We start from the raw sequence: 15397 nt of genomic DNA, 5'->3' as shown, positions 1-15397 counted from the left end.
ATATTGCTTTTTATTTCTCAATTAAGCAAAACAAGCTTCTCAAATCCTGGGTTCTAGAGGTTTCACTTGCCATAAAAGTTGTAAGACACTGGGAAACAATGATTCCATTTTTTAAAGCAGTTGCATTTTGGCCATCAATTTGAACCATCAAAGTGTACTGCCAACGTCTGGGCTCGAGAGTGCCAAGAGTTAAATTCCGGACCCACCTCCATGACCCCAAGGCATTGTGTATAAGGCCCATAGCCTGGCAGGCTCTGGAGTCAATGATAGAGACAAGGAAATGAGGTGCATTTCAAGCCTCAGAGGTCAGGACTTTTTTCTGTGCCAGTGAAGATCAGTGACTAAAAAATTCCAACTAAATATTAACATCCTGAAGGTTGTTGGGGTTTTGTTTAAGTTGGAAAAGTAACCCTGCCATGCAATCTTCAGCCAGCCTCCTGGAACCCAATAATGATCCCCAACTTCCCATATTGTGAGGGTTCAGGTTCACAGATCGAATTTCTGCTTTAAACAGCGATGAAAATTAAGCTCCCCGAGCAAATTTTAAAAAGATTTATTCATTCATGGGATGTGGATGTCGCTGGCTAGACCAGCACTTATTGCCCACCCCTAATGGCCCTTGAGAAGATGGTGATAAGCCGCCTTCTTGAACCACTGATGTCCATGTGGTGTATGTAGAACTACTGTGCTGTTAGAAAGGGAGTCCCAGATTTTGACCCAGCAACAGTGAAGGAACGGTGAAATATTCCCAAGTCAGGGCAGCGTGTGGATTGGAGGGGAACTTGCAGGCGGTGGCACTCCCATGCAGCTGCTACCCTTGTTCTTCTAGCTGGTAGAGGTCATTGGTTTGGAAGATGTTGCCAAAGGAGCCTTGGTGAGTTGCTGCAGTGCATCTTGTAGATGGTACACATTGATGCAACTGTGTATCGCTGGTGGAGGGAGTGAAAGTTTAAGGTGGTGGATGGGTGCCAATCAAGCGGGCTGCTTTGGCCTGGATGGTGTTAAGCCTCTTGAGTACTGTTGGAGCTGCACTCATCCAGGCAAGTGGAGAGTATTCCATCACACTCCTGACTTGTGGCTTGTAGATGGTGGACAGGCTTTGAGGAGTCAAGAGGTGAGTTACTCACTGCAGGGTTCCTAGCCTCTGACCTGCCACAGTATTTATATGGCTGGTTGAGTTCAGTTTCTGGTCAATGGTAACTCCCCAGGATGGTGATAGTCAGGGATTCAGTGATGGTAATGCCATTGAAAGTCAAAGGAAGAAGGTCAGATTCTCTCTCATTGGAGATGATCATGTCTGGCAAGTATATTATGAATGCAAAAATTAGCAAAGAATTTACGAAAATTCATCAGCAAACTACGTAAGCAGCTTTGTTGTACTTTTGTCCTCCTTTATTTAGTGTGCGTACTTATGTCCATGGTAAGGCCTATCTTTTCTGATGGTAATGCAAACAATAACCTCTTCAAGGGAGCAGGATAAAATGTCGGTGTTATTATTGGAAAACCTGGGCCTGAAAGTCTCCTTACAAGTGTTACACTTCCTTCCTGTGTAATTTTCCCTATCATGCCATTTCTGTTACCTAGCTGTCACACCTGAGTTTTTCTATTTAGCTTGAAGACTCCTCTTTATTGCTTTGAGCTCTGACCTAGTACTGCTACCTATATCTCACCAGCCTAGAATGATATTATTCAAGCCCTGAGCTGGGATTTTATGATTCCCTCCCACTTGACTCATTCCCAGTCTGGTTTTCCCAAATGCCTTTCCAAGCCTGTTTAATACCCTCTCTCCCCACTTAATGACAGGCTTCAGAGGTATCTGGTAATTTTCAAGCTCCTCCCAGATCCAACTGATCTCCTCAAACAAAAGCAATGAATGAAAATTATATCCAGTGTGAAAATAAATACAGCCATGGGCTTGCCCAGCACCCACCATGAGTGCTAAACAAATGAATGGTTGTGCCGCAGGCATTAACTGATTCATCAACCCTGGGAGGCTTAATTTATGGGCTAGTTGCCTGGATTCCCCACTCCGGGAACCTTTTAATCTGTAAATATAGAATTAAATAAGATCCCAACCATGTGAAAATAATTAATCAATTGAGTCCAATCGACCCAGTCGTGCATAAAATTAAATAAATAAATGCTCCTGCCAACGGGCATCAATTGAAGGATCATGAGGACTTGAAACGTCAACTGTGCTCTTCTCTGCCAATGCTGCCAGACCTGCTGAGTTTTTCCAGGTACTTCTGTTTTCGTTTTTGATTTATCAACTCTTGCCGATTTAATATATCTGCTAACTGCACAGTTCGCCTCACAATGTGAACTGACAAGCAATTAATTAATTAAAGAAAATGAGGGCACCTAACCCCTTGACCAAAATGCAAATAACTAATTTTGCCTCGTTAAAAGCTGCACATTTTTTGTTTACCCATTTACCCCACAGGATCCAGTTCCTGCACAGTTTTCTTTCTGAAACTTATCCATTCTTATTTCCAGCTCCAGCTGTGTCACCTGCTCCTTTCTGCACTTTTTTCATTCCCCAGTCCATGCTGTCTTCCATTTTCTATTTCTAGTTTCTCTTTTTCAGTACTTGGTTCTGTGTACCACTTTCTTCCTCCAGCCAACAACCCAACTTTGTATCAAAATCCACAAACCTGACTCCTCACTGCTCCAATTCCCCTGCTACTCATTAATCCATCACTACATCCATCCTATGTCTACTCGTTACTTCTCCCCACCCCCTCAACGACTAACAATTGTTCAAAAATCCTCAATACTTTTCTTCCCAATATTCATGGCTCCTATAAGACTTCACTTTTCTAATGCCTTTAATTACTTGCACAGCCCTCATAGACAAAATCATCGAATCATAGGCATGACGCAGAAGGAGGCCACTCGGTCCATCATGCATGTGTCAGCTTCTTTGGCAGAGAGTTATTAATCCCATTGTCCCCTGCTCTTTCTCATTGCCCCGACCCCCTCCTCCTTCCCATCGCCCTGTAGAGTTTTTTTCCCTTCAGGAATACTCAATTCCCTTAGGAATGTTGTTATTGAATCTGTCTCTACCACCCTTACAGACCACGTGTGTAAAAAAAATTCTCATGTTGCCTTCTGTTTTTTTTTGTCAATCACCTTAAATCTGTATCCTCTGTTTCCATTGACAGCGAGGTTGGTAATCAGTCTGTCTTCACTTATTCCGTAATTGAGGTACGCCCACACAGAGTAATTTCTAGAGTTTGTTAGAAAGCAGCACATCCTTTACTCCTTGTCAGGTTAGGTATACTGTGGAGTTCCCTCCACCTTTTACCAACATGCACTCTAATTCCAGCACCCCCCCCCCCCCGCCAACCCCAATGCCAGGGTATTTCAATTGAACACACCAGCCAGCCACCTTTGTGGCTTCAAACGACTTTCAGGCAACTTAATCCTGCACCAAATAATTAGGGTTTTTTTTTTTGCTGTGGATTACTGCCTAGTTGGAATTGGCTAGAGATCAACCATTTAATAAAAGACTACAGCTGGCAAATAAGGAAGATTTACATCCTACCAATCTGGCCTTCATTTAAACCCAGGTCCCCGAGGTAAAGATGATGCAATGGGTTAAATTCCCCAAGCAATTCCACAATTTGCACCCCCCCCCACCGGCCCCACCACACCCCCCCACCAAACTGGGACCTGAATTTTTATTCAGTGCAAACCCAGAGGGTGAAAGTTTCTCTTCTCTCCAGATAACTATTTATTTATATTTATTTTACATTTTGGTTAAGTGCATGTGTGGAACACATGTCTTTTCAACATGTCTGTGATGTGCGACAATGTTCTGCTGCAGTAAGGGAAATGTCAAGAGGTGCACAATATTTAGAAAAGATGCCTAGTTACATGACGTACTCCACATTATCACTTTCCAAAATAAGGCTGCCAACTGAATGGGATGGTATATTGCCCTTCATAGTCTCACAAAAGAACATTATGCAAAATCTGCGTCAATTGTGGCCATGGAGCTGCTTGAGTAGAAAAATATCCCAGTAATGACTGCAGCAGTCACTTGATTAAAACAGCCCGGTCTTATGGAAATTCCGATTGAAGATCCACTCTTACAGAATGACTGAATGGGATTATATTTTTTTTAAATTGTGCATGTTATAAATAGGACCACAAGAATTCAACAGGGCTTGTGCCTTTAAGCAGTGAAGCATTTGCTGAACATTAGCAGACAAAAACCGATGCGGAGCCAAAGGAGAAGACATTAGGACAGGAAGCCAGAAACTTGGTCAAAGAGGTAGCTTTTAAGGAGGGTCTTAGGAGGAGGAAAGAGAAAATTGGAGAGGTTTTTGGAAAGAATTCCAGAGCTTGGGGCCCAGACAACTAAAGGTACAATCACCGAGGGTAGGGCAAAGAAAGATGTGGAAGCACAAGAGGTGAGAATTCGAGGAACAGGAAGGCTGGAATTTAGGACCCCCCAACCCACACACCACGTGTGTATTCGCTGGAAGGACACAAAAAATACAAGCGGTGGCAAACCCACTGCCTTCCTGCCCACCCCAACCCGGTCCCCATCATATGGTGGGCAAGTGCTGAAATCCTCAGCCTGCCTGCCATTTTTAAATAAATAATTAACGGGCAATTGAGCTTGCTACCAAGCCAAGTGACCTGTTTTTCATGCTGGCCATGGCATAAAATGGTTGGCATGGACAGGTACGGGAGGAGTGGGCAGGCAGCTTTTGAAAAAATATTTGTAAAGGTGGGAAACACTTGGAGAGGCAAGGTTTGATCAGGGATAGTCAGCATGGCTTTGTCAGAGGGAGGTCATGTCTAACAAATTTGATTGAATTTTTTGAGGAAGTGACCAGGTGTGTAGATGAGGGTAGTGTAGTTGATGTAGTTTATATGGATTTCAGCAAAGCCTTTGACAAGGTCTTATAAAGAGGACAAATGCACATGGGATACCGGGTAATTTGATAGGGTGGATTCAAAATTGGCTTAGTTGTAAGAGAGAGGGTGATGACAGAAGGATGCTTTAGTGACTGGAAGCCAGTATCCAGTGGTATACCACAGGGATCTGTGCTGGATCCCCTATTATTTGTCATTTATATAAATTACATAGATGACTATGTGGGGGGGTAGGATTAGAAAGTTTGCGGGTGACACAAAGATTAGCTGGGTGGTTAACAGTGAGGTTGAGTGTCTTGGGCTACGGGAAGATATAGACGATATGGTCAAATGGGCAGATAAGTGGCTAATGGAATTTAACCCTGAAAAGTGTGAGATGATACACTTTGGAAGGAGTAATTTGACAAGGAAGTATTCAATGAACGGCATGACACTAGGAACTGCTGAGGAACAAAGGGTCCTTGGCGTGTGTGCCCATAGATCTCTGAAGGCAGAGGGGCATGTTAGTGGGGTGGTGAAAAAGGCATATGAGACACTTGCCTTTATCAATCGAGGCATAGATTACAAAAGGAGGGAGGTCATGTTGGAGTTGTATAGAACCTTGGTGAGGCCACAGCTGGAGTACTGTGTGCAGTTCTGGTCACCACATTATAGGAAGGATGTGATTGCACTGGAGGGGGTGCAGAGGAGATTCACCAGGATGTTGCCTGGGATGAAACATTTAAGTTATGAAGAAAGGTTGGATAGACTTGGGTTGTTTTTGTTAGAGCAGAGAAGACTGAGGGGCAACCTGATTGAAGTGTACAAGATTGAGGAGCATGGACAGGGTGGATAGGGAGCAGTTGTTCCCGTTAGTTGAAGGGTCAGTCACAAGGGGGCATAAGTTCAAGATGAGGGGCAGGAGGTTTAGCGGGGATGCGAGGAAAAACTTTTTTACCCAGAGGGTGGTGACGGTCTGGAATGCACTGCCTGGGAGGGTGATGAAGGCGGGTTGCCTCACATCCTTTAAAAAGTACCTGGATGAGCACTTGGTACATCATAACATTCAAGGCTATGGGCCAAGTGCTGGTAAATGGGATTAGGTAGGGAGGTCAGATGTTTTTCACATGTTGTTGCAGACTCAATGGGCCGATGGGCTTCTTCTGCACTGTGATTCTGTGGAAGGAAGGTGGGGCACAGCATTCGGGGGTGGGGCACCCATTGCACATCAGGTAACCCTCCCCAGGTGTTATGCACCCCCACCCCCTCCACTTTTGCACCTCCTTGCCTGTACTCTGAAACCTGCCATCACCACATACCCCCCCACCCCGCATCCACCCTCCTCTCTAGGCTACCTGATCCCTTCCCACCCAAAAGGCCTGATTTACCTGGCTCTGGTCCATCTTCTCTTCTTCGTGGAGATGCTTGCAGTCCCAGCCGTGCCCACTACTCTTTTTTATTCATTCACGGGATGTGGGCTTTGTTGGCTAGGGATGGGCAATAGATGCTGGCCTAATTGCCCTTGAGAAGGAGGCGGTGAGCTGCCTCCTTGAACCGCTGCAGTCCATGTGGTGTAGGTACACCCACAGTGTTGCTCAGAGGGAAGTTCCAGGATTTTGACCCAGTGACAGTGAAGGAACGGTGATATACTTCCAAGTCAGGATGGTGAGTGACTTGGAGGGGAACTTCCAGGTGGTGGTGTTCCCATCTATCTGTTGCCCTTATCCTTCTAGATGGTAGTGGTTGTGGGTTTGGAAGGTGCTATTGAAGGAGCCTTGGTGAATTCCTGCACAGCATCTTGGAGATGGTACACACTGCTGCTACTGTGCATCGATGGTGGAGGGAGTGAATGTTTGTGGATGTGGTGCCAATCAAGCAGGCTGCTTTGTCCTGGACAGTGTCAAGCTTCTTGAGTGTTGTGGCAGCTGCACTCATCCAGGCAAGTGGGGAGTATTCCATCACACTCCTGACTTGTGCCTCGTAGGTAGTGGACAGGCTTTGGGGAGTCAGAAAAGTAAAAGATCCCACAGCAATATTGCAAAGAAGAGCAGGGGAAGTTATTCCCCACCCTCTGCAGTGTCCTGGCCAAAATGTATCCCTCAGTCATTACCACAAAAGAACAGATTATCTGGTCTTTATCACTTTGCTGTTTGTAGGAGTTTGCTGTGCACAAATTGGCAGCCACGTTTCCTGCAACAGTGGCTACGCTTACAAACTTCTTCACTGATGGGAATGCACTTTGTGACCAGTGGTCACCTGGAGCACTATGTAAATGCCAGTCTTTCTTTTTTCCTCTAGAAGTTCCAAACCCAAGAGATTTTACTTTGTCACCCTTGCTAAGTTACATCAAAAAGCCCAACAGATAACAGGCAGGGGACTGGCCAACCCAATGCTTAGAAACTCGTGCTAAACAACCTATTGACAGGTAGTGGTAATGAGTGACAATGTTAACAAGCAGGCTGTACAACCACAAACACAATCCATTTCATCAGCCCTGACTTTAAGCTCTCTGCTTCAGAGGAACATTTCATTCAATCTATACTGGAACCCTGGAGAAATAGCTACACAGTTATCATTAGTCCCATCAATCTATCAATAATGCGACTACTTAAATCTATAATAAGCCTTGAAGAAAGCTCTCCAATAAGAGAAATTGTCTCATAAATTATAACACTGGTTTCTCAATATTGTATTTCAACCAAAAAAATTGATCCTTTTTTTTAGACTCATACACGTCGACATAACCATTAAAGATATAAATCCATTTAATTTTTACATTTCAACATAAGTTATCTGCTCTCATTTTGGCTCTGTGTTCTGCTTCATCATCTTTATTTAAAAAGGGAAGATGGAGTTGTGGCCAACTGTTCTTAATTTGAAGGCAACAATGTTAAATTATTGGGTTTTTTAAGCACTAAATTCCCACATTATATTAATTTTGCTGCTCAATTCAAATTTCATTTTTATCAGCCCAAGAAGGGATTTTGAATTATCAGTAGACAGTGTCATATCGACTACTTCTGCTATTATTTTTAATACAAAGCTTTACAAAAAATATTACACATTTTTCTACCTTGAATGAATAAATCCCAACTCATTAAATTGAGAAATCCCATCAATCAGCCACGTGACTGATGCCTTGTATTTGCTTATACCCTTAGGTTTTGTATCTTGCACTTGCCAACATCATGGTGACAAAAGCAGCTTCAGTACATGTATCCAGTTTAACTGCAAATGACCCTCAACTTGCAGCTAAACCTGAAATCATTGAAATCACTGAAGCAAATGTGACACTACGAGCATGCACTTGGGTCAGCTCTAGTGGCCAATGCACCTCAGGACACCAGGGCTTTTAGTGAATAGACAATTTATGAAATCTTACAACAAACTGAAGCTGTCTGGTTCAATCTTCTCATATGGATGAAGCCTTGCTGACCCATAGCCAGAACATACCCACCCATGCGTCATTTTTATTGCACCAGAACATCAACAGTTAGGATTGCCCTGCTAGTGTTTAGCACACTGTAAATAGTGTATACTTTTTTAAATTAAGCATAATTTCAGGTTTACCACATGTTGAATCATTATGTCGAGTTCTGACAATTAGGGATGTTGGGTTTGCAAACATTTAAGGCCTGCTTTGATTTTCTTTTGCTCCTTCCTCTGAAGGCAGTGAATTATGCTGGCATTAATGCTCCGCAGATGCTGTCAGCCCTCCTTGTCTCTCTCTCTCCATCAAGCAGCAATTCTTCATGCGTAAGCTGGCAAGCTGACCCTGGCAATCATCAGAGCTGCACTCAACCTTGTGTTCACGCCATGTAACTACACATGCACGTTCCAGCAGGGGTCACTGTGTAACATTCAGGGCAAGCAACATTGGCTCATTTTTATACATATATATATATATATATATATATATATATATATATATCTCCTGCCTGCTTCACAATGCTGAGGTGAAGGCGATGGCCTCTACATCCTCGCAGCTCAGGAATCAATACATATAAAGTGCATAAAATAGAACCTTCTTCATCTGAATCTTTGGCTTTTATGGTCTAATCCTCCCCTAATACCAACCTTGGCACCTGGTTGCTTCTTTAGCAGCTCCACTAATGTGCAGTTTAAAAAAGGGATCATTTTTTTCACTGAAGAACAGCTAGCCAGTCTAATCCCAGGCTTCTTTCAGCACTGCTCTGTGACAGACCACTAGGGGGTGCACATAAGCAGAATGGTGACATCTCAATTTTTCTTCATCCCCTCTCCACAAGGGTTGAAGCAACTGACCCCCACTTGGGGCTTGGCATTGATGCCTCCCACACACAGTGCTCCGATCGCAGCAGCTTAAAACATGGGGGGGAGCCTTTTTGTTCTATTTTGTATTATGTACACATAAAATACAAACAGACTGCTGTTTACAACCAAAATCAAATCATTTATATAATAATTTACATTTGATAGACTGACTCTGATTGCAGGGGGCCTCTCTCTCAGACATGCTAAGAAAATAGATGTTCTACACCTCTAAACATGCAAGAACATCCTAAACACAGCACTGTATGATGAAAGGGAAGGCCTTTCAATAAATATTATCTATTTGATTAATATTAAATCCTCACTGACTTGTGTCAGAGATCACATGGAAAACTGCACACCAAAAGCCTACCTTTAAATAACAGAAGAAGAGCCATTTGTGTTAAACTATATTTTTATGAAATGTCAATAATTAGAATTCTATTAAGAAGGCACTGACATTGCAAACACCCTAAAAATAATTTTTATGAATGTTATAGTGTCAAAGCTGTTCAGGTGCATTTGTCTCAGTGCCTGAGTGCTGAATTTGTAAGCACAGCTAATGTTATGCTGTAACAAATTCAATTATGTCAAAAGTTCATCCGACAATTCTTCACTCTTCCCAGCAAGATTTATCTGCTGTAGAATTGCAGCTGGATGCAAGTGGTGAATGGGAAAAAAAAGTCACTAAAGACAGCTTTTGAATGTACTAACAAAGATGCTGAACATTCAACATGCCTCATTTTCAGTAAAAATTGTATTGAAAGAGAAAGAAGTGAGTTTGCTAGAGGTGATTGAATGATATTTGGCAGAGTGGGTTTTTTTTATCGTTACCAGGCCATGTTTTCTTGATATTAGGAATGATTTCCCTCGCATAGGCATACCCTGAATCAAGTTTTCAACAGCATAGTTTCATAATAACACACCATCCACACCATTCATTTTAACAGGCGAGTTTTGCAAAATAACACAAGAGTAACAAGAGAATTTGTCTGCTTACTCTTGATACAATGACCAGTCACTCGATGGCCAAGTTCTTAAAACATTAACTCTAAATTCCAGGGAAAACAATCCAGTTGTCTGTTTTTCACATCTCTTCCATTACTTTTTTCAAATTTCCCCTATACAGTAACCTCCTATTTCATCACATGTATGTAAAAGATTGATTTTCCATTACAGATCTGAAAGAAACCTAATTGCAGTGAAAATCAGGAGGAGGAAAGCAGGTGAAATCAATTTTCTATTGGGCTTCACCTCACCTACAGCACAACTTTTACCTCGCTGCACATCATGGGGGCTTTAAGGATAGCACCTTATACATACCCACAAAATTGTATTAGAAGATGACATAGATCATTTAAAACACAATAAAAATCTTGTTTGTGGATAAAGACACGTATTTATTAACAGAAAGATAGCTATAGATCTATATTATGGACATTTCACAACCACTCCTTCTACCATTGAATTTTTAAATTAGATGAAAATCACAATTTTATAATTATGAGAAAAAAGGGGAGCATTGTGACTACTGTGGCAATTAAATAGGAACGTCACTGGTCAGAACATATTTGCTAAGTGATTGGTATCTCAGGAACTCAAAAGTAATCATTTTATATGGACATGAAAAGGTTAGGCTGTGAAGTATAATACCCATACTTTTACTTTTAAATCAAAATGCCAATGATTAGACAAGACTTTCCTTGGCTTGTATTAACCCTTCAGGCAATTAATTTTCTCTGTCCTTTGGAGACTGTAGTTCTGACATTTTGACAGTGGATAATGAGAAGAGGATTCTGTATTTTACAAAAAGGAATGGATTTTATTGGCAATCATATCTCAATGATTAGCAGCCTCACAGTGTCACACAAAAGACAGTTTCAGTTTATATATTTTTTAATTGTTTGAATAAGGGGAAAGGAGTTCAAAACCAAAATAAATGCAAGTTGTAATTCTTTAAATGTATTTTCTGAATGCCACGGCGTTGAATGATCCATATTCTACACCTTACTATTGAACGTCAAAGTACATAGAAAAGCTGCTGTGTCACAAATTTATCCTGGATGTGTTTGTTACATAGTAAAAGTGATATTACATTTTGGCAATTTAATAATATAGAATTATAAACCAAGCACAGCATCTTCCAGTAATAATTGCAACTGTGAATCACTTTACAGATAAGCTTACAGCATTTACTCAATGGTCCTTAATCCTTTAGTGTCGGCACCACCATACGTATTGTACAACTGGTGGCCACTCTAACACCTGCCACCAGCAAAAATAAACAGCCACAGTGGGAAAATAATGGCCCATGAATGCACAGTGGATTCAGACCAACTTCAAGATTGTAACCTGAGCTGTGATAGTGGTTACAAAGCACTTGAGCTTATCTTGTAGTTCATGATTCCAACTGAACTTCTCAATGAGATTACCACCTTGCAGTCCTTCCAAAATATAACAATACTTCCTGCATAATATTGGTAACGCTCTGTTGAACCCTGACTTTTGCGGACTAGGTGATGCCATTTGTGATCCGAAAACTTGAACCTTCTTTAACATGTAAATCACTTCATGTTACTGCTGACCTTTACAGTAGCACCCTCTAAGCTAAAGTACCATCACCTGCAATGTGACACAGCTTTCTGTGAGACTTTCATCAAAACAGAACTAATTCTGAAACATCTTGTCTAACACAGACACAAATCTTGCTGGAACACAAGTTCCCATGGCCACAAAGCTAGCATTGTATAGAGTCAACCATAAAACCAGAATGGCAACAGTCAAGACTCCAGGAGCATTGTTAGCTACTGGTCTGAATATGAATAATATAAGGATCTGGTATTATTTTGCTGCTATCCTCAATGCTCTGACACATTTTCCATTCTCTCAGTTACATTCTAATAATTCTCACTGGTGGAGCTCTGGCTGTCCCTACTGCCTTATCCATATATTGCATCTAATAAAAGATTTTTTTTCTTAATGATATAGCAGCATGATAACTTTCTGGATAGATCCATTCTCGAATCCCAAATAATAATTACCTTACCCTCCATGTGTGCTGTGCCCCCTGAAATATAAGCTGCATGAATTCTGAACTGTTTTGTACAACATCAATTGGACAGGGTTTGGCTAAGGAAGCTATTTCTTAAAAGTTCTTGAAAATCCATGATTTTACACATCTTCATAATTGTTGAAACAGGGTATTCAAGGGCAGCTGCACAGATTAATGTAATCGATTTAGTGTATTTTAAATAGAAATATAAGATCTAGTCCAGTAACTGCACCAGCCCTCTTTAGTCAAAATATAATTGTTTGAATTAAGATATTCTCCCTGATAAACTTTATGGATAGATCAGAGTATGAAAGTAATGAAAGCTTACTTTGAGGTTAGAATGTAGTGCCTTGCAGTCCTGACCCTGAACATTCCTGACAGATTGATTTTACTTTTAATCGCAACAATAGATCCAATGGCTAATGTGTGTATGTGCCTCTCAGTATATCAATGATGAGGCTTGTCCAGTTATCTAGGTAGGTAAAACAGTAAAGAATACTATTTAACATAAATGGGTTTGCATAATTTTAATAGAACTGTCCCAGAGTGAGAACCACACTGTAATACCACAGCCCAGCAGAACAAACATTTTATATTTCATAGCTCTTAAAAGGCTGCTGTAGATTAACTTCATAGATGTAAGGATCTTGTTTCAATTGAGACAGGATTGTGGTGCTAAGTTTTACTGCATCTTTTGGAAACATATTTTCTTCATTTTAAAAGGTGAGCTATAACATTTGTGCCAACATTATGCAAAGCAGATCATCTCAAATGAATATGTTCACCCATTTACTTTTCATAATTTATAACAATCCTGAGTTTAAAACAAACTTATAGCGTCCCTCCCAAGTTTATCCTATTTTTAGGATTATTACCTTAGCAGTGAACCCCAGGCTGTGTGTAGAAAGGGGTGATAGTTTATTCAGGCGGATTGATATTAAATTGACCTGAAAAAGCAGAACTTCCTTTAATACAGATAGGAAATATATGCAAGTACAGATCAAACAGAAAATAATTCTATTTAACATAGAAGGGCTTTGCATATTAATATGGCCATTACTGCTTCAAAATGAATGTTTTATACTCCACAATGAAGTTAGAGTTCCTAAGTGTGTGGCTCCTATTTAAATTAAAGCAAGATTGAACGGATAAGTATATATGAAAGTTCTGAGGGTTTAATTCCAAGTGCTATTACCCTGGGTGAGGGGAGCTGACTGTAGAAACTAATGCACTAGCTGTTTGAATGGGATGTATCCTGGATGCTGTGCTGAATTTCAGTACCTGTACCAGTCCAGTCCCCTCTCGTAGTTCCTATCGAAGAAATGCGGCTCAGCGCCCACGGCTCTGACATCCGGATGAATGCGTAAAAACTCCAGCAGTGCCCTGGTGCCCCCTTTCTTCACCCCGATGATGACGGCCTGGGGGAACTTTTTACTCCCAAAATTGTTGAAGACAGAGATATTGGAGGTCGCACCTCCGGCCGCTGCTGCTTGATCCTGGGCAGTGGGGTGGAGAGGGAGCCCGGGCAGCTCCAGCTCCGGCTCAGCGCTCTGGTATCGCCCCGGCTTCTCTCGCAGCTCAGGCTGCTGGGCGGCGGGGCTGCGGCGCTGGGGGGACACGGGGAGGGAGCTCGGCATGGTCTCACAGTAGCCCGTCAGACAGTAGACAAAATAGGTGAGGACTATGATCATGGTAAGGAAGAGCGGCGCCTTCGTCTGAATCTTCAAAAAGCCGAGGTGAAACCAGGCACTCCAGCTACAACATCCCATGAGTCGGCTTCCTGCTCAGAGAAACGGGGCCAAACTTTGGAAGCATGCTTTTTAATTTGTTTTCTAAAAATGCTGTCCTCCTTGAAAAAAATAAATTGCCTTCAGAACTTGTTTTCAGTCTTATCCATGCAACAGGGCTGGGACCTTTTCATACGATTGGGATCATCAGCTCTTTCTCTCTCTCTTTTTCCCCATTTATATTTCGAAGGGAGTGTGGAGAGGTTTTGATTTAACACCCCCCCATCTCTCTGTCTCCTCCAAGCTCCTTATTTTGCCTCTCAGTTTACAACCTGCCTAATTCCAACATGATGATCATTTTTAACTCGATCTAACTTCACCAGGCATGGGCCCTCCCCCTGAGCCTGACCATTGGACGGTAGTTAAATAGCCTGGAAATATATTCAAATCCCTCCAAAAATACTCTGGCACCTGCCTAACAAGGGATATACCCCCAGCACAACATATGGACAATGGCAATTGCATAACCAGCAGTCACATGCTGAATACATAACAAAATCCATTTGCATTTATTTATTTTAAAATAATAGTGTCACTTTTTCTATCAGCAGTTCCATGCTTCGTTGACTTCAAGCTATATTATAGCGCATAGGACCACTTTTGAGATTGGTAGAGATTTGAATATGCAGTGATCAGATGTAAGTCATTCGACCCTTGCAGTTTGTTTTTAAAGTGATAATCAAAGCCAGTTATGTCCCCTAGATTTTACCAATTTATTATTATTGTGATCATGCACAATTGGTCATGCACACAACATGTAAGGCAGGTTGGAAATCGATACAGTGAAAGGAGAAATCATCCATTTTGGAATAAGATGACGCTGGACTCCAGCAGGAACAGCCTGTAAAATAGTTCTGGGGCTCCTGACATCATCCACTCTATTCTGGCGGGCTGGAGTTATACTACTGCCTGCACACAGTGAAAACAGATGTGAACAATTGATTGGAAGGAGTTTCATTCTTTTATTAACAGACTACAGCATCATACATAGAAGTCCATTCAACAGATGAAGAAAAACAGATAAAGCAGCTATAATGACATCCAAATATGTTTTAAACAACTCCAATGATTTTTCCTCCATTAATTAAGCTATTCCAAACATTTGCCACTGAGTAAAATTCATTTTTTTCATTATTCGTTCATGGGATATGGACATCATTGGCAAGGCCAGCCTTTGTTGCCCATCCCTAATTGCCCTTGAACTGAGTGGTTTGCCAGGCCATTTCAGAGGGCAGTTAAGAGTCAACCACATTGCTGTGGGTCTGGAGTCACATGTAGGCCAGACCAACTAAGGATAGCAGATTTCCTTCCCTAAAGGACATTTCCTCTTATGCCATATGGCTGAATATTTCTGACAAGCCTTTGTGTGCTATCTGAATGAATACTTTTTGCAACTCAA

General features: G+C 41.6%; 1 protein-coding gene across 1 annotated transcript in view; it reads right to left on the bottom strand.

Annotated features, from left to right (window-relative positions):
• LOC121287742 (heparan sulfate glucosamine 3-O-sulfotransferase 3B1-like) overlaps nt 1-14246 on the bottom strand; it is a 197838-nt gene extending 183592 nt beyond the window's left edge. Inside the window, exon 1 of the mRNA XM_041205628.1 lies at nt 13493-14246. Coding sequence (XP_041061562.1) covers nt 13493-13980 — 488 coding nt within the window. The 5' untranslated portion in view covers nt 13981-14246. The remainder of the gene's footprint in view (nt 1-13492) is intronic.
• Between the last annotated feature and the right edge of the window lie 1151 nt (nt 14247-15397).

This window comes from Carcharodon carcharias, chromosome 15 (assembly GCF_017639515.1).
Source record: "Carcharodon carcharias isolate sCarCar2 chromosome 15, sCarCar2.pri, whole genome shotgun sequence".
NCBI classification, from domain to species: Eukaryota; Metazoa; Chordata; class Chondrichthyes; order Lamniformes; family Lamnidae; genus Carcharodon; species Carcharodon carcharias.
Note: the sequence above shows the minus strand (reverse complement) of the source record. Positions and strands in the feature narration are given on the sequence as shown.